We start from the raw sequence: 27,327 nt of genomic DNA, 5'->3' as shown, positions 1-27,327 counted from the left end.
AGCGGGAGCTGCGTGGCGGTGGCAGCGGTTGAGGGGGTGCCGCGGGCCCGACCCCGCGTCCCGGGCAAGATGTGGCGGCGGCGGTGGGAAGCGGGATGGGACGAGAAGAGGGAGCTGCAGGAGCTCAACTCCCGGCTGCGGGTCTTCGTGTCCCGCGTGCGGGAGTTGGAGGAGGAGAACCGCTTTCTGGCGCGGGAGCTGGCGGAGCTGCGGGAGCAGGAGCTGGTGGGGCTGCGGGTGCCCGAGCAGGAGCTGGCCTGGCTGCGGATGCAGCTGGAGGAGCTGAGCAGGGCGAAGCTGGAAGCGGAGCTGGAGCGGGACGGGCTGCGGCGGGAGCTGGAGCAGCTGCAGCTGCTGGGCTCGGAGGTGCTGGCGATGCGGCGGCGCCTGGAGCCCGAGCTGGTCGGGCAGCAGCGGCTGTTGGAGCGGCTGCGGGGAGAGTGCATAGCTCTGGAGGAGCTGCTGCTGCAGCTGCAGGCCGAGCACGGGCACCTGGCGGAGCGGCAGCGGCGGGAGGCGGTGGAGATACGGGAGTTGCGGATGGACCTGGCCGCGCTGCCGCCGCCCTTGTCCGGGCTGAGCCTGGAGGAGCTGGAGGAGACCTACGAGATGCTGCTCAGCCAGAGCTGCCGGGAGACCCTGCTGCGCTACCAGGAGCAGCTCCAGGTGCTGCAGGAGCAGGAGGCGCAGCGGAGCCGGGAGAACCTGGAGCTGCTGCGGGAGGAGAGCCGGCAGTGCCGGCAGCACCTGGAGGACCTGCACCGCCAGGGCCGGGAGCTGTGCGGGCTCCGGGAGCGGCTGGAGCAGGAGCTGCTCGCCTTGCAGGACCGCCACGGCGCCGAGGTGGAGGAGTATCAGGTGCGTGGTCGCCTCGGGTCGGTCCCTGACCGGTGTCTCCCCGGTCCCGGGCCTGTCCCAGGCCTCTCCAGCCATGCCCGCCCCCCGCTGCTTCCCTTGGCGCTCTTCTGAAACTTCTTCCCCCCTCCCACTCGCGTTTTCCCCCCGGTTCCGGTCCCTCGTGAGACATGAACCGGATTTCCCACGACCCTGGCACTCCGATCGTGTAGACTAGCTCCCATCCCTACTCCGATCCCCTAAATTAGCTCCCATCCCTACTCCAATCCCCTAAATTAGCTCCCATCCCTACTCCAATCCCCTAAATTAGCTCCCATCCCTACTCCGATCCCCTAAATTAGCTCCCATCCCTACTCCGATCCCCTAAATTAGCTCCCATCCCTACTCCGATCCCCTAAATTAGCTCCCATCCCTACTCCGATCCCCTAAATTAGCTCCCATCCCTACTCCGATCCCCTAAATTAGCTCCCATCCCTACTCCGATCCCCTAAATTAGCTCCCATCCCTACTCCGATCCCCTAAATTAGCTCCCATCCCTACTCCGATCCCCTAAATTAGCTCCCATCCCTACTCCGATCCCCTAAATTAGCTCCCATCCCTACTCCGATCCCCTAAATTAGCTCCCATCCCTACTCCGATCCCCTAAATTAGCTCCCATCCCTACTCCGATCCCCTAAATTAGCTCCCATCCCTACTCCGATCCCCTAAATTAGCTCCCATCCCTACTCCGATCCCCTAAATTAGCTCCCATCCCTACTCCGATCCCCTAAATTAGCTCCCATCCCTACTCCGATCCCCTAAATTAGCTCCCATCCCTACTCCCATCCCCTAAATTAGCTCCCATCCCTACTCCCATCCCCTAAATTAGCTCCCATCCCCTAAATTAGCCCCCATCCCTACTCTGATCCCCTAAATTAGCTCCCATCCCTCCTGTGGGAAGTTCCTCAACCTCTCTGAGGGCTCCCACTCATTCTGTGGTGGGACAGGGCTTCCACTTTGCCTCCTGGAGTGCCTCAGGCTGGAAGAGCTTGTCACAGCTGAGCCCTTCTCTGGTCCCTTTGAGACCCTCTGCTCCATTTGGGAAGAGCTGTGTGCGAGGGGTGGGGATAGAAAGGGAGATGGTGACCCTGAAGGTACCTTCCTGGTCAAAGGTGCTCCCTTCCCAACCTGCCTTCCGCCAGCACCCAAGAGCTTGTGTGCGAGTGCTCCTGCTGGGGTTGGCGTGAGCATGTGGGGGGACAGAGCAGTCCTGGGAGCAGGAGAACCAACTCCTTATGTGATGGGACACAAAGTGTCTCTTCTGAGACGTGAGGTTGACCTGCCTGCCCTCAGAGGAGTGATCCAAGTTTTCTTCCTGCTTTACACTGCTCCTGAGCCTGGAGAAAAGCTTTTGGGCCCAGCATGGTTAAGAAAACTTCTGGTTTAAAGGCAGGAAGAGAAAATATGTAGTTGTTTAAAGGCAGGAGACTCGTTGCTGTGCTACAGGCAGTGAGCAGAGTGGGAATTCCTTGAAATAAAGCTTTAAAGGATGTAGGTGACAGGTATCTGCTCAAGGTGGATGACTGGAGCTGTTCAACAGAGGGTTTTAGCACCTGTAACTGAGAATTAGCTTGCTGTCAGGATAATGTTGGGTGAACTGATCAGCAACTGCTGGCACAGCAAAATACCAGCTCATCATCCTCAGAGTGGAGAGCACGTGTTAGGTCATCCAGGCCATGGATCGATTTCCTGAGGGCAACACTTCTTTTGTTGTTAGACCTTTTAGTAACACTCTGCTGGAGCCGGGTGTTTGTGGGAGCCTGTGTGCTAATGCTGGCATTGTGTCCAGCAGCTGGGAAAGGACTGGGACCTGTTGCTCTGTGTGTCTGGGGTTTGTATGTTGCCAGATTGTTTGCAGATGCTGTGAGCTGAGGCAGGGTAGGTGTGTAAGAAGTAATCAGAAAGACTTTAACTACCTTTTTTTTTCCTCATTTTTGACAGGACAGTTCTTTCAATTCTGTATGTAAATGTTTCCAACCTTTAGAAGATGTTATATATAAACTACTTGTTAATTAAATCAATCCATCAGTCAAAGCCAGGTGAAAATGTAAAGAATAAAAGACACCTTTTCATTTTTTTCCTGTTCTCTAAGGTGTCTAAGTTTACATAAATACACATAAGCCTACTAATATTTAATGTTACTTGGATTCCCGAATTCTGTTCTCCTTGCTGCCTCTATTCAGTTTTAGGGATTTATAATGAAAATGTCACTGACTTTCAATCATCATGGCTCAAACTGAAAACCTTTAAATACGGTGTTATTTTAAGAGGAGCACTTTATATAGCTCCTATTATATATAACTCGTTACTCCATGCTGCAAGTTTTCTTTTCAAAGTCAGTTAGAATGGCTGCGTGCAGATACCAAACTCTCACCTCAGCAAGGTGTTTTTATACCAGTGTGGTGTCTCTGTATCTGGTTGTATCTTTCAAGACTTTTATTCAGGAGAGCAAGTGGAGACAGAACATCCCCATTGCAGCAGTCAGGTAATTGAAATCAATGTGTGCCCTTGAACTGTCCTGCATCTCAAAAATAGATTGATATTTTGATACCAACACAACAAACTTCTATTTTACTCCCATGAGCATCTGGCCTGCTTTGGATTTTACAGGAACAATGACTTCAAATCTTAGTAATACAAAGAAAGAAGTGCTTTGATAGTCAGCCTGAAAACATGTGAGTTGTCTGATCTTTGACTATGTATCTAGATAGTATTTGCATTCTGGTGCAAGTCCTATCATAAGGTTTATAGCTTCCAAGCAGTTTCATATTCATGGTTTCTGATGAGAAAAGCCTTTTCCAGTGGCCAGTCTACTGTACATGAGAAATAAAATGCCTTTTGCTCACATCCAGGAAGAAAACTTACAGGTTATGTAGAGGCAGCTGTTAGAGGTTTTGTTCTTGTGATGAAAGCTTTTTTCCCTCCCTCATTATTTCTTTTATTAGCTACAGTATGCTCAGCATGGATTTTAAACTACTCTTTAAAGAGCATCTACTTTATGCTTATTTATTGTAAGGTGTCACATAGAAATGATAGGTATGTACAGATTTAAGTCAAGTGATTGTTGTGCATTGCAGCTGCAGTGGCAATTAGATTTATTCATATTTTCCATATATCATCCAGTTGCCTTATATGTCCATCTTTGCCTCCTGCACTGCCCTTATCCTCACTAAAGCTTTCAGCAATGTTAAATAGAAATATGTATTTGGAGTTATAATTTAGCTGAAGGAGGCAAGCTGTAAATCATACATTGCTTGGAAAATTTTCACTGCCATGGATGCTAAAGGGATGAACTCAGTAGGTCTCCTGCTTCCATAATTTTAGCTGTGACAATACTTACGGAGAAACTCTGTGATCTGAGAAAGCCCTGTAGTTTTTGGATGTAAAAAGGTCATGGCTCATCCTGCTGCTTTGAAACGAGGCATGTATTATCACTAATACGGTGGGTTTAGGATCAGCTCCTGTGGCAGTGTTGTGAGCCCCAGAGAAGAAAGGATCTTGTCAAATGAGCATGTAAATATCAGTATGTCCTGTGCATTTTTTTGTACACCAGTTTCTAGCCAGCTAAGTGTAGTGTCAGTTCCTCCCTGCTGAGCCACTGAGTGAGCTATGGGATCAGTAAATAGTACCAGATGGAAAGGGCTGGAGCCTGGAATACTCTCATTATTCCCTTAGTAGGTGCAGCTTGGACAACCCAAGTAAATCCTTTTCCTCCTACTGCCCTTCTAAAATTTCCCACTGCTGCCTGGAAAGGAATATTTGAATGGTGAGAAGATCACTTCTATTCAGTTACTTAGCTCTAGTAGGGCATTGCTGGGATCTGGGAGGGCATGGGATTAATGTGGTTAAGAAGCATCTTTCCAAGAAAGCCCTGTGTGAAGCTAATGCAATTGCAACACAGGTTACCTTTGGCAAAATGAAGTTTGTTACTTTGCAGTCTCCCAAACTTTGTTGAAGTGGTTTATGTACTTTTTGGCATGCTTAGAAACAAGACTTGAGACCAATTGTCTCTCACATTGCGTTTAAGCATCAGTGGCTGGAGGGCTGGATGACTGGCTGCCTGCCATCTAGTCTATACAATGTCTGCTCCTGTTGGAATGAATTCCTTTGGAACTATTATACAGCTGGCTGGGTTCTCTAGCCCCTTATGGTAATCATTAACTCTAACTTTTGGGTTCCAAGTGCTCTCCAAATCCAGTGGGTATAATCTAGGTGGCTTTTCAAACCTGGACTACAGAACTTGGGGGTAAGGGACTCTTAACACCTTTAGGGGTTGGGCCCATAGGGATCCAGTCTTCCTTGTCAGTTGTTCCTTTTGCTTACTCCGCTGGGTTTCTCAACACCCTGTCCATTCTTGCTTGAGAGCCTTTCCCTTTTAAAAGAAGGGCCTGGCACTTTTCTTTCCTTCTCATCTTGGGATTTTCCATTGTGTCAGTTCTTGAACAGGATTGTTGCTTTAGAGCCGCTAAAGGTCAGTGGTTTGCTTGCTGCTGTGCGTGGCTGTACAGGATGTTACCTCCACTGCAGTCTGGATGAGGCTGCTGGGTGGCTGATAGTGCTTTATCAGATGTGGATATGATTTCTTCTGCCATAAAAAAGGGAGTTTTAGGTACACAGAGGAATGTGAGAAAGGTTTGTTGTGTCACAGAAAACATCAGTATAATCACTATAATTTAACAACAGCTATAAATGCAAATGAAGAAATGGATTAATATGAGTTATAAAGAGAGAGATATCCACATGTATTGGAAGATACAGCCTCCAGAACAAAGTACTGCTCACAGTGTTTCAGTTAGCATCAACCTGCTGACTGAGGATTGATCTGGGTTAATAAATTCTATCCACAGTGAGGAAACTGTTAAGAATGACAGTGAACAGCTAATACCAATACTTTTAGTTCCAAGTCTGTACTGAACAAGTTTCTCCTGGTTATCAGGGGAGGGCTTATTTTCTGCAGGGTGGCAATTTGCCCCTGGAGGTAACAACAGTGATTAAAGCACTTGCTTTCTGTGGTGCTTTTTTCAAGAGCATGAGAGTCAGTTGTCTTGGTCTAAATCAAATCTTAACGTTGTGTTGCATTAAGTCTTCATGGCTGTTTCTGTTGTGTACAGTTATTCAGTATTTAGTATTTCAGAGTATTTCTGCTCATCAGTTCCTTTATCCATTTCCAAAACTGGTTAAGGGAAGGGGGGCAGGCGTTACCTACTATCTCATAAGTGCTACTGCTACAAGTAATTTGTGGGTGTCATGTAAACTATGCTCCTCCCATAGCTACACACACCTGTGAAGGTATGAAGTTTAGTTATCAAGGTGAAGATGAGCAATCCCTTGTACATCTTCAGAGTAGCAGTTAGGACAAAGCTGGATGGGCTACAAAGCAGGTGTCCAAATACTGTGGAGAACTTGGCTCAAAGGAAGCACTGGAGGTTCCTCCTTCACCTTCTAGGCACTATGAAATTCTGCAGATGGTAGAATCCAAAACCAGATTTTGACCTACATGTCTATAGAACTGACAATACCAAGAGAGAGAAATAGGCCAGGTTCCCGTGGTAAAGCAATTGCTGGAATTCCTGATATCAAATATAAACATCTATACTCTTAAAATGACAAAACGAGTCACATTAACAATCACATATAGAAATAAATGTATTCTCCTTGCGTGTATACTTGATAATTTTTGTACAGGGCATCTGAATAGGTTTTACTGAAATATGTAACTAGCTTAGTAAGGCATAAAATGAAATCTTAGCATGAAACTCTGCTTCAGTAGCCATGTATGTCAGATTGTACACGGGGAGGTCCTACCTGATTAGTTCCGGGTTTTGAAGTGATGCAACATAGTGATTTCTTGTTCTCTCAGATTACCTTTTTAAATAAAAGGTTTGTTATTAGGCATTCAAGTGTACAGATTTCTATGCTAGCTCAAGACTAAAAATCAATATTTCTGTTTAGAGGATAATCGATGCTCTTGAAGAAGAAAAGCAGTTCCTCACCGCATCAATCACAGATTACCTGAAGGACTATCAAGAACTACTGCAGGTGAAAACAGGCCTCATCCTTGAAATTGAAACCTACAGGTAAGAATTGCCGTCTCACTAAATCATCTAATCAGAAGATGATTTAAATTGTTCTTTATAGGTTTCAGGAGCCCCAGTCACTCTCTTTCCAGCATTTAGAGTATAGCTGCTCTTAGAGTCCGAGATCAAGACTCCTTGCATGTCTTGTGGTTTGTTAAACAGAGCGAATGGGCCCCTAATATGGGTTTTTAGTTTGCTGTTGGCTTGTTCTGTGACACAGGTCACTATACTATTCTGTGCTTGACTATGATGTCTGTGAAAGGAAGATAACACCCCTTCAGAAGGCTGCTAGTATGTGTGAAGATGTCTGAGATCTCTGGGAAAACTGTAAGAATAGTAAAATAACATTATTAATTAGTAACACTAAGAATTGCCAGTGGGCAGAGGTGACTGTAATTTGATCATTCAAGCAAAACTATCTCTGTTAGTATTTCCTTCTATTCCTCTGTCCCCAGAACAACATGTTAGAGGAGACAAAACATACAGCTTAACAAATGCAGTGATATGTAAGAAACCTTCTTAGTTCTGATCAAGTTGATATCATGTGATGTGAATTGTTGAGGCAATATTTGATTACAAGCTGAGGAGCCAGTATCCCTACATTGCAATCAATAAAACATGAGGTAGCATAGTTGCCAGCTGTCAACTTACATGGCATGTGTAATTGTTTGAATATGTTGATTAGCGTTCACCTAATTTAATTGTAGTTGTATAATTGAAAATGAGAAGCTTGAAAGAGTAGATTCTGAGTAGCTTGATAACAAGTCGGTGAGAAAAGGATGTCTGTAGTCCATCAAAGAGAAGCAATGGTCTGTTCAAGATGCCTTGAGTATTGTGTTCAATGAGGTACAGACCAAGGCTGGCTTCTGGATGACATGAAATCACAAGCAGTATGTGGGACAAGTAATTTGCAGTCAGTTGGTGAGCAACAATACCTGGATGTTTGTTGGTGGAGTGGGATCCCTGTGATCCTTGGAAAGCCAATAGTATCTGGAGCATTACTAGTAGAAGAGAAACTGAGGAAATGGTAGCCAGTTGTGGTCCTTACTGGTGTGTGTTAATTCTGTTAACTTTTCTAAAATATACCATTCTTTTAATCCTAGCTCTGATGTTGACTTACTGTTGTCACTTAAACTTTCTCCCTTAGTTTATTCATCTGCAAAATGGGATTAGCACTTTCACAATGACAGCATTATCAGGATTGTTCTGATGATTAGTATTCATCCAGAAGTAGGCATGATAATGCCCAGTTATTTAGTTGTTTGGACACTCTCTTAGTTAATAAGTGAACCATCATCAGTGCTTCTGCTCTGTAAAACCTTGTAAGCCCATTAAATTCCAGAACTTTTCCAGAGGTCGTATCACCAATTATCTGAGCACTATTGGTGTGTCTAAGGATTCCCTACCCTCCTTAATGAAAGGAGAATGAACAGTTCGGCATCAGCTCCAGCATATGTTTGTTGTCTAGTTAAGAAGCTCCTTAACCTGTAGGGTTTCTTCAGCTGATTGTAGTGAATGCCACTTGTATCACTGATTGGGTTGGCAAGGCAGACTTCAGTGGACAAATGAGCACCTATCTACTGAAAAAGATGAAAACAGAGAAATGAGTCTTGCTAAGATCAGAGAACATGCTATCTAATGCCTGCAAACAAAGTGATTTTTGAAATACCAGAAGCTAAAAAGGGATTGGTTTGTGTTTTTACGCTTATGGAGTTTTGCCATATCTTCTCATTCTCCCTTAAGAAAATAATGCCTTCCCTACTGTATACCTTCATCAGCACTGTTGTGGAGGGAGCCAGTATGGATCCAGTTAGTAAGCTGTCTAGCAAGAGAATTCCAGACTGCTCATCTATGTACTTTTTCACATCCTGTTCCTCTCACAGGTCTTTTTATCTGTGATAACCAGGGCATGTGATACCAGATCCAGGTTGTTTTCATGAAGGATGCCGGCATACCCCCTTGCTTATGCATATTGAAAACAAAAGGCACCTATTCACACTTAGTTCAACATCCTGAACTTTTCACTGAGGGGTTTCCATGAGGGCCTTGGCACCATTTTTTGTCCTGGCATTATAGGTTAAGGGTGTGGTATCTGGTCTACTTCTTGGGGCTCTCTTTGTACCTCCCACCCTGTATTTTCTCTTTGTTTTACAACTACAGATTTGGTTTTAAAGCCAGTTCTTTCTATTAGTCAACACTGCTCCTGGACTGGCAAGAGGGATCATTGTTGCAAGGAACACCCTTCCTCAAAGACCACATGTACTTCCTCTCTGAACCTGCTCACCCTTCCTGCTCTGGGACCTGAGGCTCTCTGATATATATGATATATATGTCATATGATATATATGTCTTAAGTGGCTTTATGAAGTCGTATCTCCTGGGAATCTTCATTCCCAATCCTTTTTCACCAGTGTTGAAGTAAATATTTATGTCTTGCAGTTTTGTTCTGTGTTCTTGGAACCCAGCAAAACTGCAACTACGTAGGCTATTCTGAAGTTTTATTTCCAGAGGGAAGTGGTGAATGAATCACTGTGCAAGACTCTTAATTCTAAAAGCACATAGAAAAATCTGCCTAGGATCGTAATTACTAACAAGCCTTTCTCATCAGCTATCAGAAGCTTCTTCTCTTCAAACAGCAGAGGCTGCCCAGAGCTTCTGCCATACGTTAAGTAGTTTTTCTGCACCCTCTAAAATATGGTATTGTTGAAGGGTGAAAGATTTTACTTTGAACTCCTAGAGCCATGCCAGTGTTCTGTTCTAGGTTACCACCCTGCATTTTGAGGCCGGGAAGGCTACAAAGCTTTTTGTTTGTTTTGTCTTTTTGCCTGGTCATTGTCAGGATCTCTCAATACACTTGCCAGGAACACCCTGCGATCCTCCTTCAGTTGGTTTACAACTTGCACAATTCAATATGTCCCATTCCTGGATTTGTTTTATTTTGAGACCATTCTGAGTTTTCCACACCCAGGGAATTTAACATGCAGGCAGTTACTTGCTGTTCTTCATACAGTCCTTGTCCTCCCATCTTGAGATGGAAAAAAGATGTGGAATGGACTTGGCCTCCAAAAATTCCACTTCCTGGAGGGCTGTTTTTTGGTACCTCCTTACCAAATCCCCACGATAGAGAGGATGCATTTTTATAACCTGCTGGCTAACAGTCTGTCTGAGATTGTGGGTTTCTGCAGTTGAAACAAAGTCACTGCTGTTGTCTAATGACCATGATAACATTTGCACTGCATCCTTGTAACTTCTTCCCCACCCATACCAGTTTATTTCATCCACCTGCTTTCATGGACTGGTTATTTCTGTTGTCATCCAGCACACTGAGGGCTTCAGCCTGGCAAGCACGTCACTGCTAACTTTAGATAAGTGACGTTAATGATAAGATGAGCTAAAGGTGTAGCTGGAACTGGCAACACTTACACACATTGTGTTAACACTTGGTTTATGTCATTTGGGATCCAATTTCCAGGAAGTAGCTGATCTGGTTATTTTTTAGAAGTGCTGCTCGGAGGAATGTTTTTTGTCACTACTGTGAATTCTGAAGGGTTAATGGAGTTGAAAGTAACACCCTGTTCTTCAGGCAGTTCAAGTTTAAAAGCACTCCTCATCACAAAGAGGTTATAGTTTAAATGAGTAGTATTAGGAAAGGATGTAAATGAACAGAGAAGCAAAATTACTTGTGTGAACTGAAGCTATGGTCAAGCTGAGGAAGATAACCAGAGTTTACTGGCTTCCAGGCCAGTGCTCAGTACATTACAGTTTATTAAGCCAAAGTCAGTTTAACATTTTCTTGCTTATCTGATAAGCCTGAGGGCATGCATATTTACAGGGATTTACTGTTTGGTTTTATAGATGTTTCATGAAGCTTTGCCTTTCATTTTCAAGTACATTGTATTTTCAGTAGTAATATTTCAGATCCAGCTTTTCTGTTTGCTGTTGCCCTTTGCCATATACAGTTACCTCTTGGAGCTTATTTTTAGTGACTTCATACGTTGCTGCAGCAACTGAACAACTGTTGTTTTAACAGCAGCCAGAAATCCTTAGTCAAACTACCCACATTCCTGGTTTCCTTCGTCATGGTTAACCCTTTCTTTACCAGCATCTTGATATGTTTTGCAGCGTCACCACCAGCTTCTTCAGAGGATCTCTGTTGGAGCTGTTAGTTTGGCACTCAGTAGCTTCATCAGATCAGATGTTTGGTCTGGGAAACATTGTCTGTATGTGGTGAAGTTATCTAATTCCTATAAAGCCTCTCTTAATATGGAGGAAGATAAATTGCTTTTACTTTGGGTTTTTTGACAAACAAAATAGAAGTGAAGGTGTCCATTTGAGCCTGTTTTAAGGGGGAAAGTGATCTGTAAATATGTTAGGTAATTCTAATCTGGCTTTTCTTCTGAATTCAGGCAAATCCATGATTGCAAAGAACCTTACTAATATTTTGCTGATGTAGCATTATCCTACTGAATCTAGAGGCAGTCAAAACCCAAGAGGCATTAAGTGTACAAAGTGATCAGCCACGTGAAGTGTGAAGCCTACAGCTGACATTTGAAGTGCCTACTTTGTTAATTTTGACAGAAATGCCCAGCAAATGTGTTTTATACCACAATCCTAAATTGCTCTCAACTCCTCCCCCCCACCCCAGGAGTCAGAAGCCTTGGCTATCATAATCTTCCAGCTTTACTCATGACAACTTTAATGCTGCAGCTGTATGTTATCAGTGCAGAACATCTGGCATTTCCAAGACTGGAAATGATGAAATGAGTACCTCACTAGTTGAAGTGAATACGAAAACACCAAAGTTTCTGTACTGATTATAGTGTTCCGTTGTGTATTGAAAGAGTCTGCCATAGAATTTCTAGGCTGTTGCACCAGAATGCTGCAGTTGAGCACCCTTCTTGGGGGGAATAATGTAGCTTGAGGCCCTGCAAAAGCATATGGACAGCAGGAGGGAAGGAAAGCACAGAAAGACTTCCAGAGAAATTATCAGGAATTCTGGGTCTCAGTCTTATGGAGAACCATCGCTAAGCTTGTAGGACTGAATAAGATCACCCTAATACTTGCTTTTTGTATTTGGTACATGGAAGAAGCCAGCAATTTTGTTTAGTTTTTTTTTAGAGCAGTTGAGTAATTTTAGGGAATGCGCTTATTCTTTTTCCGTCCCAGGAGGACAGAAGTATGCTGTGTGCCTATTGGAATATTCTTAGTGCAAAGCAATTGCTCCTGGAAGTATTTTGCCCCACAGTTGTGCTAATTTCTGTGGGAAATGCACATATGGAGTCCTTTCCACCACTGCAGAAAGGACAACATGTAGTGCAGTAACCTTATTCAGGAATAGGATAAGCTTGTGGCTGCTGTTAGATGGGTCTTGAGGAAGTATGCTCCTTGTACATCCATGCTATATCAGGAAGAGATTTTGGCCTAAAGAAAGGATAGCCAGTGTTCTCTTGCTATCAGCTGGGTACCATGTCTCCAAGGACAGCTAATGTGTATTACCAGCATAGAAAAAGCAACTCAAAGAGTTTCCATTCTGTATGTCAATACACCAAGAACAGTAGTAGACAAAATGATGAAGAGCATTATTAACAGTTGTTGCCTGCTTCTGCTGTTTGTTTGTAGCAATATAATTTCTACAAGGTAAAGGTAAGCAAACTGGCGTCCTGTCCATTTCTGAGCAATTGCTGCTGAGCTACCATGTCTTGGTTGGTCAACAAGAGGAAGCCTTGACCACAGTAGTCATGTGGAACTGGACTACAGAAGTTATTATGGAGTCATTGCAAAAAGGATGAATGGAAGGCTGAGAAACAGGGAAAACCAAGCAGAGTCACAAGGGATTTTCCTAGTCCTTTGTTGTAAAACAGGTTTTGAATTTCTGATTGAACAGGAACTAAGAATAGTTACTTTAATACTGTAAATTGTTTGCTCTTGCACTAGCCAGCGTTTGACAATAGAAGTAATACTTTCCTTCGGTTTTCATTTGAAAAGGATAAACGTACAAGTCCTGGATGTAACAGTCCCCTCATATATGACCCTGCACAGACACCTTTGGTACTGTATTACCAGCAGGAATATTGCTGACTATTTACTTGCAAATATTCTTTTCAATTTTGTCTTCTCTTTATAAACCATCTCCATGTGTTTCTCTGAGAAAGCTTTACTGAATATCTGTCAGTTTTCTCCTAACTCTTTTATATGATCATCATTCTGGAAAAATTTGTTAGCCTGTATGATTCCATAGTGGAAATCAGCAGATCTTTCCATATCAGGAAGCAGTTTGTTGGCTTATGTGGAAGATTTGATCTAAAACTGTATTGTGGCTGCTGCTGCCAGATCATTGCAGTGTCTCATGAACTGGACTCTGCAAACTGCAAGTCTGGAAGATGCTGAGGATTTCTCATTCTCAGCAGCAAAACATGGGGTGTGAAAAAACACTCAGGATCTGACCCAACTGCATAATTGTTTCAGTTTCTAAGACTTTGAAATGTTAAATGTGATTATTCTTCCCAACATTTTAATGGAATGCTTTTTTGCGTTTTGCAGAGCTTTGTTAGAAGGGGAGAGCAACCAGTGGATTATTACATGGAGAGAGCAGTATGGAGGAAAATTGCCTCAAGGTAAACATTGAATGTTATAAAATGGATGTTGAATTAAATATAACTGCTAACTATTGTGTTAGAGTATTCCTGAAGAATACTTTTTATGATTGCATTGCAAAATGAATATTGGTTTTGAGTTTTAATATTTTAAATCGGCGTAGTGCTATTCTGTAATGAGAATTCATAAAACTGTGACTCAAGTGGAGGAGGAAAGTAGGGAGTGGTGTTTAATAGCTCTAATAGTGCAAGAGGTTTTTGATACCCATAGTTCTTAAGAGTGCTTTGAAGTATAAAGCAAGAGGTATCTAACAAAACATGTAGTTAAAACCACAGAGTTCGTCATCACGAGGCACATGAGGGTTAAAAAGTGTAGGTGGGTTTAAAGAGAAATTTTAGCAGAGTAATGAAAGAAAAATCCAAGACTTACTAAACATAAAGATACCATTTCTGTCTTAGGAGCTGCAAATCTCTGGAGGCTGTGAGAGTATACCAGGGAAGTATCGCTATCTACTTGCCCTGTCCTTACACACTTCCCTATGTATCTACTTCTGGTCACTGTACACAGGATACTAGATCAGATGGACCTTCGATCTTACTGCTGTGGCCACTGTTATTAGTAACAGAATTAGTCTCCATAATACTCCTGAGTTTATCAATGTGTGGTGTTAAAATCACTGGGCTATCATAGATAGTAGTCCCATAAGAGATGTGAAGGCTGTGCCTGTAGTAGTGAATTAAACAGACTAGGGCCTAGGCTGAAATGCTCACATAGAATTGCTCATGCTGTTAAATTGTTAGCACTGTCCCTGGCAGTTTTGATCTGCAAACAGAGCTCAGGCACTTTTGGTGGTACCAGTGTAGGACACACTACTAAAAATCAGAGGAGATGTGGCTGGCTTCTTAGGATTTGGAGATTTGAGTTGTGTGGTACTGGTTGGTCTTGGAGTCCATCAGTGATTCCCAGTGCATGTTACTGAATTGTATAGATTGGTGTAATTCATTGTATCTCGTGGCTATCAAGGGTTGTAGTTGCGTTTTCATTTTCTAGTACATGGTGGCAGATATGCTGTTAATTCTCAATAGGAACTTCAGGCCACTTTGACTAATGAAACAAAAAAACAAGCCTAGGATATTAGCATAATTTATTTATGATTTATTATATCTACAGACATGAATGTGACCTCTTTTAATAAGAAAGAAAAACCAAATGATGGGAAAATAAAGACTGAGATCACAGTGCAATAGATATTTAAATGCATGTTTTCTTTCAAAAATGTAGCATAAAATTTCTCAGTTCATGCCCTCTGTTCTGTATTATTTCAGATACAAGCCATTATTTTAATGTTTGGTTACTTATGCTCTTTTTTTCAGATATTATAAACACTTCATATAACTACACTGATATTTACTCTACTTATCAAGAAAATAACAGAAATAAAGCTTCACCAGCTCTCAGGATCACTGATACAAGACGCAGGATGCCAGTGACAAATACCAGCAGTTCTGCACGTTATTCAGCTCGGTCAACACAGGCTGGATCGCAGACTACAGCTAGTGGAAGAGGTTTTGGAAGAGATGTACTTGGTTCAGTATATCGCCCTTCAACAACTGTTAGAGAGGATGAAAGGATTTTAACAGACCACAAAGAATTAAGAACATTTACTCCAGCTTACAGTAGCTGGAAAACCACTGAAATGCAGCATAAGACAATTCCTGACAGAAAGAAAACGGAAGTTACAACTTCATCCACAGTATCTTTTTCAAAATCAGCACATGCTGAAAGATCAGACAAGGACCACAAGCCTGACACAAAGCCCGGGACTACTGAAAATATAAGAACAAAACCAAGCTTCACTAGATTCCCAATGTATGAGCTGGATACCAATTATAAACCATCTAAGTATGAAGAAACCATAACTGAAACTTGGACCACACGAAAAGAAAACAGAGGAAGCAGCAAACCAACTGAAGATAAATCTCTGCTGAAAGAAAAAGATAAGCCAGAGAAACAAACAAAGGAGGAGGAAAGGAAAACAGATGAGAAATCCTTTAAAGAAGAAAGAAGTGTTGATTTTGGAAGGAAAATGGAGGAGAAAACATATATCCGTGAGGAAGTCATTAACCAGAAGTTAACGGGGAGTGATATTTCTAATGCAAGAACTTTGAAAAGCGAATCAATCAAAAAGGATATAAATGCAGCTTCGGAATCGAGAAGCAAAGGAGTCATTGAGATACCTATCACGATTGAAAAACCAGCTCCTGACAAAGAATCTCCCAGTAATAAAGATATAAGGTTAAAAGGTGTTAAAACTTCCATAGGAAGAGAAACAGATGAGCATGTAACTAAGCCTGCTGAAATTCACCGAGTGAGGATTTCAGAAGCAGAATCCAGTTTGAAAGATGAAGAGCAAATGAGTGACAGAAGTCATAAAACGGGATCTCTGTCAACTGAAAATATAGCAGAGAATATTGTTGCTGACATTCTTAGAAGTTTTACACATTCTTCTAGCTCACAAGTATCTACAGACACAAAAGTGACCTATTTTAATAAGAAAGAAGAACCAGATGATGGAAAAATCAAGACTGAGATCACAGTGCAATCTCAAATTCAAGAAAACATAGATATTTCTGGTGAAGCTGATGCGGGAGGTCTATCATACCAGGATGTTAGGAAAGTGGTTCGAGAGGGTGTTGAGGGAACTCCTTCCAAAGAGGAGATAGAAGATATAGTACATCATGGCCTGAAAGGCAACGAGGACAGGAAGAATGTGTCTGTTAACGTTGAGATTGTAGAGGAGCCACTAGATTATGCCACTGATGAAAGGGCTGATTTTTCCACACCTTTTGAAGTAGAGGAAGTGGAAGATACATTCCCTGAGAGAGATAGGCGTTACGGTGAGGAGGAGCAAAGCGTAACGTTCACATATGAAGATGTTAAAAAGAAGAAACCACGCCATGAGAGTTTCACTCATGTGGAAGAAGTAACTGAGGAAGATGACTCACCTACTGAACAAAAATATTTTGTGTCTGTTCCTGATGATCATCCCATTATTAATGAAAAAGACGATGACTCAGTATATGGGCAAATACATATAGAAGAAGAATCAACTATTAAGTATTCTTGGCAAGATGAATTTTTACAAGGCACGCAAAGTAAGAGAGATGGTGTAAGCTCTCCAGAAGAAACATATCAGGTGGTAGGGGAGGAAGCAAGTGCCCATATTTTAAAAGAGCATCCTGAAGCTGAAACTTCCCATGTAGAATCCATGGTTATTGAAAAAGAAATTAAAATTCCCCATGAATTTCAGACTTCAATAAAAGGGCTTTTATCAAAGGAAACAAAGGACCCTAAATTGCAGTTGAAGGAAGCTTTGGAGCAGTTAGAGGGCAGTCTCCCAGACAGTGTGAAAGAGGAGCTATCTGCATTAACAAAACAAAGTCAAGCTGACTCCAGTAGCTTAGAGGTAGATATCAAAAAAGTTGATCAAAAGGAGGATGCTGGTGTGGTGACTATTGTTGCTGAAGTCAATCTATCACAGACCCTTAATACTGATGAATTCGATGCAGCTCAGCTTGATGAAGTAATTGCAAGTGAGAAGGAGAAGGCAACACTGCATTCCCTGAGAAAAGAGAGTTCGGAGAGAGTTGTTGATGGTGTAAGCAATATAGAAGTAGATGGTGACAAATGCACTTCTTTGGCTGATCAAGAAATCTACAACTCCTCCACAGTGAGGAGAACTGGTAGCACAGGGTATCATACCACTGAAAAAGTTATTTATGACGGTTCAGTTTTTGAAGCTTCAGTTTTTGGAGAAGTCTCTCACTCACCACAATCTGATGAGACCAGCACCATAAGGCATATTAGGATTGGTCCAGCAGAAGTTCAGAGATTCGAGCAGATCGTGCATGAAGGGTCTGGTGCTGAAACAGTGGAGATCAGTGCTTCAGAAGATGTTGTTCAGAGAGAAGGATCGTCAGAGTTCAGCCGATCTGTGAGACATTTTAAGCTGGGTCCTAAAGAAATCCAAACCACAGAAGAAGTCATTTATTCAGGCCCTATTTCTACTACAGAAGAAATAATTTATACAGGCCCTATTTCTACAGCTGCAGAAGAGATTGATTCTGGAAATCTTTCCCAGTTTTCAAGAGACTTCAACAGGTCCACAAGACATGTCACAGTAGGATCAAGGCAAGTAACTGAAGAAGTATCTTTTGAAGGACCTGTTTCAGACTCTCTGGAGCTCAACAGCTCAGGTAACATTTCTCAGACAGAAGGGTCTGTGGACTCCAGCAAATCAATAATGCACTTCAGATTAGGTCCAAAAGAGAGTCAAACTGAGCAAGTTATCTTTGAAGGACCAATCTCTGGTAAAGTGGAGGTCAGTGACACTAGAGGCTTCTCACAGACAGAAAGTTCAGTCAGACATATTCAGTTGGGTCCCCAAGAGTTTATGACAGCTGAAAAAATCATCTACCATGGGCCCGTCTCTGAGCACACAGAAATCAGTGAACTGGAAGACCAGACTCTTTCAGGAGGCTCAGTAAAGCATTATAGAGTAGGTCAAGTGGGAGTTAAAACCACTGAACGAATCATCTATCAAGGCTCCCTTTCTGAACCTCCACAGCTCATTTACCAAGAAGGACATATTTCAGAGAATGAAGGAAGCTCAGATACCAGTAGATCTTACAGGCATGTTAAAATAACTCCTGTAGAAAGTCACACTGAGGAAATAATCTTCTCAAGACCTACTTCTGAAACAGCGGGAGACCTTTCACAAACAGAAGAGTCATCTGAGAGCAGTAGGTCTGTAAAGCATATTAAAGTAGGATCCAAGGAAGCATCTTACACTTTTCAAATGGATGTTTCCAATATGGGTGGAATATCTATCATAAAAAGTGGAGAACAGCAAGGAACAATGCTCGTATCCAATAACCAAGATCCTTCTGTTAGTCAGTCACAGATGGCAGAGAATGAAAAGAATGAGTTTGATAAAACTGTGCAATTGCAAAGAATGGTAGACCAAAGGTCAGTTATTTCTGATGAAAAGAAAGTCGCTCTTCTCTATCTGGACCATGAGGAGGAAGATGATGATAATGATGGACAGTGGTTCTGAAAGGACTCTTTAATGAAATCTAGTTGGTAACTTGTTTATACATTTTTTATTATCCGTTTTCTTCTAAAAAGAGAAAGAAAGGGATGGGGAGACACTCAAACTATTCAGATAATTGACAGTGGACTGAAATATTGAATCTAAGCCTCTACCTATTCAGCACACTTTTTATTTTGGGGAAAAATCATGTTATTAGTATGTTTTCCTCAGAGATCCGTGTTCAATAATTTCAGATGTTTCCACCCATAGAAACAGGAATTTGCTACTAGGGAATTCAAAGGATTATATTTTGTGTTTGTTTTTATAGGATGTCAACTAATAAGTGTGTACTTGAATAGGTTTTTTAAACTTAAAAAAACCCAAATACTGTATTGTACTTGGTTACTAAAATATTCAGCAATTCTATTTAAATCTCAAGCTACTAACCACAGCTATAACAGAAAGTAAGACTAACGAGCTGGTAGGTAGCTGACTTTCAGTTCTGTTTCTGTCTATTTACATGCAATACCTAATGAAAGCATTTTAAGATTACCTAATGTAAGCATTATTACAGCTATAAAAACTAAATAGGATTCTGTAGGATCAAACTCAGCATAGCAAGAACTGACAAAAATATATTTGTGTAAAAAGAATGCAGTGAAAAAGACAGAACATTGAAGCAAGGATTCCTCACAGTATTCCTTGTGAGAAATAGTGATTTTTATGGTTAGAAAGTAGTACATTTTAGTATCATTAAAAGGAAAGAAATGATAAAAATAGGCTGGATAGTATATCCACTGAAGTAACTTCAGTGGCTATGACATGAATAACATCAACTTATTTTACAGTACATGGGTTACCTTGATACTAGGTATTGCTAAAGGTAAGCATGAAGTCAAGCATTACATAATGCCTAATTTCTTCACACAGTGAAATTAGCTGATACGTGTTCTGTTCTTGTAAAAAGAACCTGAAAACTTGTAAAAATGGCATTGATGACACTTAGGATCATGGTGTGTGGAGGCCTTCCCACACAGTCCTTTCTTTGTTTACAAATGAGAAGATGCCCTTTTCAATTGCTAGCCATGCAAATCCAACCTGAGATTGGAGTTTCCCTTTTTTTCTTCTTTTTTTTTTTCTTTTTTTTCTGGTGACAACATTTGCTTCAGGGCAAAGTTTCTACTTAAATAATTTGAAAATAAGCTAATTTCATGTGGATTGCACATTGGTTAAATGAAGGACATAGTTTAACTTTATAATTCAGTGACTTCAAAGTCCAGATCAGAAACCAACACCACTAACTGTACTACACTGTGCAGTGCTAGCAGAAGCAAAAAATAGCAGCCAAAATATTTTTGTTACTGGGGTAAGAAGATACCATACTGGACACAGAGGAGAAACAGGATCCACAAATGAGAAGCTGCTATTTTTACGTGCACACACACACGCACATTCACTTGCTCACCCTCTCACACCTTCTCTGCAGAGCAGAAGCACACCTGTATCCGGATGGCTGTGGCGTGCCAGGCCGGTGGTTGCTGACTCAGATTAGGGTTTTTTTCCTGTGGTTACGTAGGAATAGTTTTGTGTGTGCTGTATTAGAATCCAGTTATACTATCTTACTCTGCCATGTCTAGTCACTTTTCAGATTCCTTACTATTAACAGAAGCTAGGTTTTTCAAAACTGACTGCTGCTTTATAATATGAATGTAAATGCAAAGCTGAAGAGAAGCTCCATGCTGACTGACATATGCTGTTTCAGACATGGGACAGTTTAATTGTGTGCCTTCGTTACTAAGTTTGAAACGGTATAAAACTATTAATGTGCCAAAGATTAACTCTTAAGGCTTGTCTGTGCTGCAAACTTTTGTCTGTTTTCCTTCTTTTGTTTGTGTGAGTACCAGTGTACTCAGGATTGGATGTTTTTCGATCATGTCATATGAAATCATTTGTTGAAATTGGAAACGTAACTAAGAGCTGGAAAATGAACAGGAAACGGAGTTGTGTAGAAGCACTACAGGCATGTATGCTGAGCTCAGTGATGCTTTTCAATGTGGAATGGATACTGTTTATTCAAAATTATTCATATGTGCTCAAAAAAATGTGCTTCCATTTATAAATAGGGTGTTATTAATTGTAATATTTCTAGTATCATCCTATACTTCTGTTTCCTTAGCTGACCCTATGATTTTAAAGATGGTCACATCTATTTTAATAATTGTGTATAAGTCAGAATTTTCCAGCTAGATGCCTAACTGGAAGCAATCAGATTCTGTGCTTCAAGTATTAAATAATTGTGTAAAGGGTGAAGGAAGGTCTGTAATAAGCAAGAGTTAAAAATCAGCATTAGTTTTCTTGAAGTTTTATTCTTAGCTGAAATTTATTCTTCCTCTTCAAAACAGATAGAAGAATATCTGCAGAAAATGTATTTTGTAACCATCAAGAAGCTACTTAAAAGGTCAAACCTTGTTATTGATACCTTGTGGTATCTTTGACTGACATGCTCCATAGGAATAATTATACCAAACCTCTTCTGTTTATTTTCACCTGCTCAGAAAATTACAATGTCAGGTGAAGGAATAAACAGTAAGGAACAAGTGAATCACAGAAGGTAGATGGACTTACAATTGAAGGAGGAGGGAAAAAAACCCAAAATAAATCAGTATTGTTTCTAGTGAGGCCACAACATCTCTCTAAAAATTCCTTTACACATCAGTATCAGAGGTAGTACGTTATACCAAGTTATATTTTGAATGTCTGGAGGGGAAAAATTGTTCTGTGTACTTTAGTTCTATTTAAGATCAGGTTTTTATTAACTGTTGGAAAGTTATTGTACAGGAAATGTGCATTAGCATGACATTTAAAGATATGCACAGTTCCATTGCATGAATACTTTCAGGCTGTGAAGACAAAGATATCCCTTGCAAAAAGGGCTTAAGTTTTAAAAATGTTTGTGTAAGCAGCCCATTAACCTGAGATGTTTTGACATAATGATAGCTTTTGGATAATGTTACCTTCAGGCAACAAAGTGTAGTTAGGTGGACAGTTGCATCCTTCAGGCCTGATGGTTGCATTTGCAGAAGCAGGGCTGTAGGCACATGCATGACTAGTAAGAGTAAACATGACTTACTTGTCTGATATACTAACTCACCTTGTACAATGACTTTCTGCATCAGTATTATAACCTGTGGCTGATATACCCTCGGTCAGCATGCACTTCTGAAGCTTTGTCATGTAAGTTGTGCCTTTCATTAAATACAAATAAGAACTTTACTGCTCAGTTTGGATTAAACAAAATGCTTTAAAAATATAATTAGTAATTTGAAAATATAAATATCAACTATATATTTATATGCCAATATAGATCAGAAGTGGGGCACTGTTTTCCAAATGTGTAAACCACTGGTCTAGAAAGCAAATATTAGCATAGAATATAAAGAAAGATGTGTGAAAGAGAGAATTCTGGATTGACTGATGTTTGTGAATAGCAGGTGTTTAAAAAGACGGTAAGAATGTTGAAACTGGTTTGTTGATGTCAGCTGTGTGAAACTTTGCAGGCAGCTTGTGTTTTGGTCATTTGCAATGAACCTGCATTTTTGTGGTGGTATAAGCTTTGTGATTTTACACTTTTTCACTCTTGAGTATTAAACAATCAAAATCAGTGCAGACGTTTCTCTTTCTTCCTGTCTAATGTTTTTAAGGCTGCATTGACAAAGAGAAAGCACTTCATGTCTGTAAGTATCTTGCTCTAAGGGCTCTCAGACTGATGAGTTAATTTTGGTTCAAAGAATGAATGCAATTTTTCATTCTGACAAAGACTTACCTCTTTCACTTTGATAATAGAAATGATGGCAAAATATAGCTTAATCATTATTGCAACTACATACAACATGGGTGGACAAGTAGTGGTTCAACAGCAGGTAGTGGGAGAGGCATAGTATAAAACAACCAGAAGGTGAACTCCTGGAGTTGCCAGCATCAGTCATCCTTGGATCCTGAGATTTGACCAAGGTAAGTCTTTACTTTTACCATTTTTTAGCAAAGCTTTTCATGCATGTTTAGACATTTAATGGAAAAGGATATATTTTTAAAAAATGGTACCTATCTCTATTGGGAAGTTTATTTTTCCTTTTAATCACATAGTTTATCTGCAATGAAGAATCAGTCATATGAAGACTTTAACACAGTTTTCTCTTGATCAAAGAAATGGGTCATAATCAGTTTTTTTGTGTGTGTGAAAGAGTGAGACTTTCTGAAGAGATCATCTATTTTTAATACACTAAGGAAAAACAGTTCTCCATTTCTCGCAGAATAGGGAAAAACACTATCTGAAGCTACTAAATCACAGCATATTCTGAGGATGGTTAAATGATCAGTGAAATAGTTTCCACTGAAACTGGCCTCTGTCAGAAAAATATGTTTTCAGCCTTCATCTACTAAGTGGAGTAGTATTGCTGCTTAATCTATCTGTGGTGAAGATCTGATTTCTCTGAAACTTGAAGCGTGTCTCTGAATAGTAAGGAATGGGACTTGCAGTGGGTTGGTGTTTAATATACCGTTGAAGATTTTTTTCCCTCAGTTTTCCTGGGTTTGACACACTTGTCAGTTGTGATAACATTTTAATGAAAATATGGGGGACTCTCAATGTTAAATTCTAGAAAGGAGTGCTTAAAAATAAATGGGGGGAAAAAGGGTATTTAGTCATACTACAGGTTTTTCAAAGGTAAATCTTTTTTCATGATGTGTCCCTGCAACCAAATGTGAGCAAAGTAGGCAAAAATGTGCCCAATAAACAAGAATAAGCTTCTCTTAAGCTAGGAAAACCTCTGGTTTTTGAAAGATGTTATCTCCATCTATTAGGTTATTACAAACCACTAGTATTGCTTTTGGGTTTAATTTCCAAATCGCGATGTGAAGTTGGTGTGGCAGAAATTTACAGCTGGCATCAAGCCTATTTTGTTCACCTACAGACCCTTTTTCAAGTAAGAAAGTTAAGGGACACTGAAATCTAACATACTGGCTAGAATTTGCTTTGGGTTTTTTAAACCTCATAGGAAAAGCTATATATTTTAATGAAAATGCTTCTGACAGGCTAAGATTTCTACTGTGATTCATTCTACAGTAAAACGTTTACCTTGAATAGATTAGAAAACTAAAATCTAGATGTATACAAGAACTTAAATTGATTTGTAGTCCACAAGCAGATATGGCTGCCTGGATTTTAACTTTATTTTACTTTTGGTACTGCATTTCACTGAGTTTTCCTTTTTTACTTAAGGAAATTAAACAACAGTGACTAATATCCTGAAAAGACAATATAAGGAATATGCTTGTGAAACAAATATGTTTACCTGTCAAAAGAAGACTCATGGTGGGTTGATGATTCAGTGTGTTGGTCTATGTTGATCTTTGTTTTCTGAGCTTTTTTGTGGCCCTGAAAAACAGGCAGGGAGATACAGGTTATGGTTTATTTTCAGGTCAATGTTCTTTGCCATTCTAATTTAGTGTTGTAGAAAGTGTATACCTGCAAGATAGCCAGTTATTTCATACAACTCTATAAAAAGGCAAATTCTCTTTGTACTTGGAAACTTGGTTATTTTTCTCCATAATTTTTGTTTCTTTCATTTATTGCATCATCCTGTAAAAACCATGAGATACTCTGACCACATCTGACACTATTTGCTTTTATTACTTAAGCAAAGGAGTTACTGATTTTCCTCCTGTGAGTTAGAAATAAAAGTGAAAGAGAACATATTCTTACTTTTCACTTGGTGCTTTGATTAATCAAGAGGGGTGACAGTGGCACATAATCAAATCTCTTCAGGCAATGGCTGTTAAATTGGTGACACATCTGACATTTAGAAGAGGAAAAAGTCTGAAGAGCTAGCAGTCTGAACTGCTGCCCTGGGAGCATTCCAACAGTTTGACTCATCTGTCTTTTCCATCAGGCGTTTGTGTGACTCTTGTACCTAAATATCTCTGAGAAGTGCAAAGGAACTTAGATTCTAACAAGATGCAAAAAGATGCTAAGCCAAGAAGAGTTCTAATTAAAAACTCACTCTGAATGTCAGCAGTTCCTTGAATTGCTATCAATCCTTTTTTTTATTGTGGGTGCCAAATGAGAGTTGTAAGTAAAGGAAGTACAATGCTTAATTCAATGATACAAATTTCTTAGACTCTCACTGGAGTAAACTGATAAGGAGAACCCAGATACATCTATTTTTCACAAGTATATACAGATGTACTGAAAAAATAGTATCACTCTGAATAATAGTCCTGTGACAGTCAAACTAAATAATAATATGGTTAATTTCATTAAATCCCTCTGCTTTCATAGAGACATTGCCTCTGGCAATGAGCTGTGCACTGAGGCAGAAATGTGAATAAGATAATGTATTTGCTATCACATTACTGGGAAGTGTATTTATTGTAGATGGCTTTGACTATACAGTGGTGAACACTTACATAAACACTGGTTGTTACTTAGCTATCATTGCTAGCGCAGCCCAGGTTCTTTTCAGCAAGAGGTTTTGGTGAGAGCTTGGCCAAAGGTGTGTGTATTTTTTTGAGGCCAAGGAAACTGCTCTTGCACCAGAGCTCTAGAAATTAGCATTAGGGTTTTATAAAGAAATCGCTGATGAGACGGGTAATATTTATTCTCACTTGCTTGATGCTTTCCTGCTGAACGCTATTGTACCCACAGAAAAAGATAATGTGGTGCTATTTAAGCAGAGCCTGCCTCAACCAAATTTTCAGCAAATACCACAAGAAATTTTATTAACTAGTTTTATGGTTGGTTTTAAATGCAATACTCTAAAGTTTTAGTCTTTACTTTTGCAGTTAGACACGAATGTACAAGTTTTCAGAGATGCACTTTTCAAATGCCAGTGATGCTTCATACAAAGGTAGGTCTTGTTCCTGTAGTGGGAGGAAATCTGAATGCTTTCAAGCCCACTAGCTCTAAACATCAAGATTTAATTTCAACACTCAGTATATTAAAAACAAATGATTTGCAAGTACCTTCATGAACTCTGAGAGGCAGATGCAGAGGTGGACATTCATATCTGATAACTGGCACTACAGCTGAAAAAAAGATGGTTTTTCATCATTAGGACTGTGCATGGTAGAATGTACACGTAAGGATCCTGCGGTGATTTGGAGACGGGCTGAGAGAAAGTAGGAAGAGGATAAGGCTGGTAATCTATCCCTTCCTTGTGTTGAGGGTAAATAACATACGGCATTAGTGGGTATTTTAAAATGTATTACGGGTATTAAATCAACTTTATGAGGCCTCTGTAGAAATCCCTGTAATTTTATATAGACTATTAGACAATTAATATTACTGGGAGGAAAACAGAAAAACTGGGGGGGGGAGGGGGAGGGAGGAGAAGGCTTTGACACATTTTTGTATCTCTCTCCAAATTAAGCCCTGTGGAACCATTCTAATTTTTCAGTGCAGGCCGGGTCTTTGAGCTGAGCATTGATTAAAGCTGCTTACTGCAAAAGCACTATAGTCCCAACTTCTAATTTGCTTTTTATACTGAAGAGCCAGACTGTTTGGCACACTCAGGCCTGCATCTGGAAAAACTTCTATTGAAATGGTTTCCAGACAGCTATGCTGGAAACTACCCCTGCAGCTGCCTTTAGAATGCAGAACGGACAGTTAAAACAGTCCACAAAAACAGCCTATGCTAACAGACTACCGGCTTTGCTTTTTGAATCCTGAATTGGCCAACTTTTGTTGGCTTGAATTCAGCTTTGCAAGTTTCATCTTTTCATTAAATTTTGCTACTCAGCATCAGATTAGTTGTTAAAAAGGAACAGTCTGCACATTTTTTTTCTCATTGAAAAAAAATCTTTCTCTAGAATTTGGTCAAGTTTAATAAACATCTTCCTATTAGACCAGTAACAGCACACTTCTGGGTAGAGTAATAGGAATTTCCTGCAGAAGGAAAAGAGCAGCTTCTGGGCAATGTAATGTGGAAAAAAAAATCGTTACTGTAGTGTTGTGTATTCTTAAGTGAGCCATAATACCTCTTAGACCGCTGCAGATGCTTTTGAAATAAAGTAAAAGATTGCACTTTCATAAAATCCAACAAGCTACTTTCATTTTGTATAGGAAATGTTTCTAAGAGTGGTTGTTACTTTCAGTACTGAACTTGCCAAAGAGGAGAGGACAATCAAGCTAATTTCTTAGCTTTTTTTTTAAGAAAGACAATAAAAATAGAAAACAGTGTGTTAATTCTTTAAAAGAAATGTAACACAGCCCATTTTTTTCTTTAATAATTAACTGTACATCTTATTTTACACCATGGTTCAATTAAGACTAAATAGCAATAAGTTGAACTGGTGTTATAAAGCCTAAATTGGAAATCTGCTGTTTATGGGACACCAAATATGGTTTTGCTTACTTGTAGCTGAAAATAGTTTAACCTCCTTTGAAGCACAGAAATTCACTTGAAGTGTACAGTAAAACTAGGGAAAAACAAAAAGTAAAACTTGTACTAGCATTCCTCAGTGGAGCTAGTTCTGTGTCAGAACAAAACCCTAGTGTTCTTAATAAACGTATTAGTCTTCCCTTCTCTGGAAATGTACAGAGTTTCCAGAATTACTAAAATCATTCCACTGAGTTGCTAAATTATAGTAAAATTGTTTCATGTAAACCAGTTG

General features: G+C 40.3%; 1 protein-coding gene and 1 long non-coding RNA gene across 4 annotated transcripts; one reads left to right on the top strand and one right to left on the bottom strand.

The window, feature by feature from the left end:
• Positions 1-18,719, top strand: SYNM (synemin). 3 transcript variants are annotated; one of them, XM_061446688.1, is made up of 4 exons: positions 1-858; positions 6,847-6,971; positions 13,512-13,585; positions 14,939-18,719. In XM_061446688.1, the coding sequence occupies exons 1-4, from the start codon at positions 70-72 to the stop codon at positions 18,679-18,681; spliced, it is 4,731 nt and encodes a 1,576-aa protein (XP_061302672.1). In that variant the 5' UTR covers positions 1-69; the 3' UTR covers positions 18,682-18,719. The 3 variants fall into 3 exon arrangements, with proteins under 3 accessions (XP_061302672.1, XP_061302673.1, XP_061302675.1); XM_061446689.1 differs by lacking the exon at positions 1-858 and adding an exon at positions 14,024-14,060; XM_061446691.1 differs by lacking the exons at positions 1-858; positions 6,847-6,971 and adding exons at positions 12,504-12,614; positions 14,024-14,060.
• Positions 6,970-25,886, bottom strand: LOC133265830 (uncharacterized). Its single transcript, XR_009742125.1, has 3 exons — positions 25,678-25,886; positions 24,009-24,091; positions 6,970-8,551 (listed from the first exon to the last, which is right to left on the bottom strand). It is a non-coding gene; the product is annotated as an uncharacterized LOC133265830 (long non-coding RNA).
• Between the last annotated feature and the right edge of the window lie 1,441 nt (positions 25,887-27,327).

Source organism: Pezoporus flaviventris, unplaced genomic scaffold (assembly GCF_033815535.1).
Source record: "Pezoporus flaviventris isolate CSIRO_AGI_PZ_B2104156 unplaced genomic scaffold, CSIRO_AGI_Pfla_v1 ptg000006l, whole genome shotgun sequence".
Classification (NCBI taxonomy): Eukaryota; Metazoa; Chordata; class Aves; order Psittaciformes; family Psittacidae; genus Pezoporus; species Pezoporus flaviventris.
The sequence above is the reverse complement of the archived record's forward strand: the minus strand, read 5'-3'. Positions and strand labels throughout refer to the sequence as shown.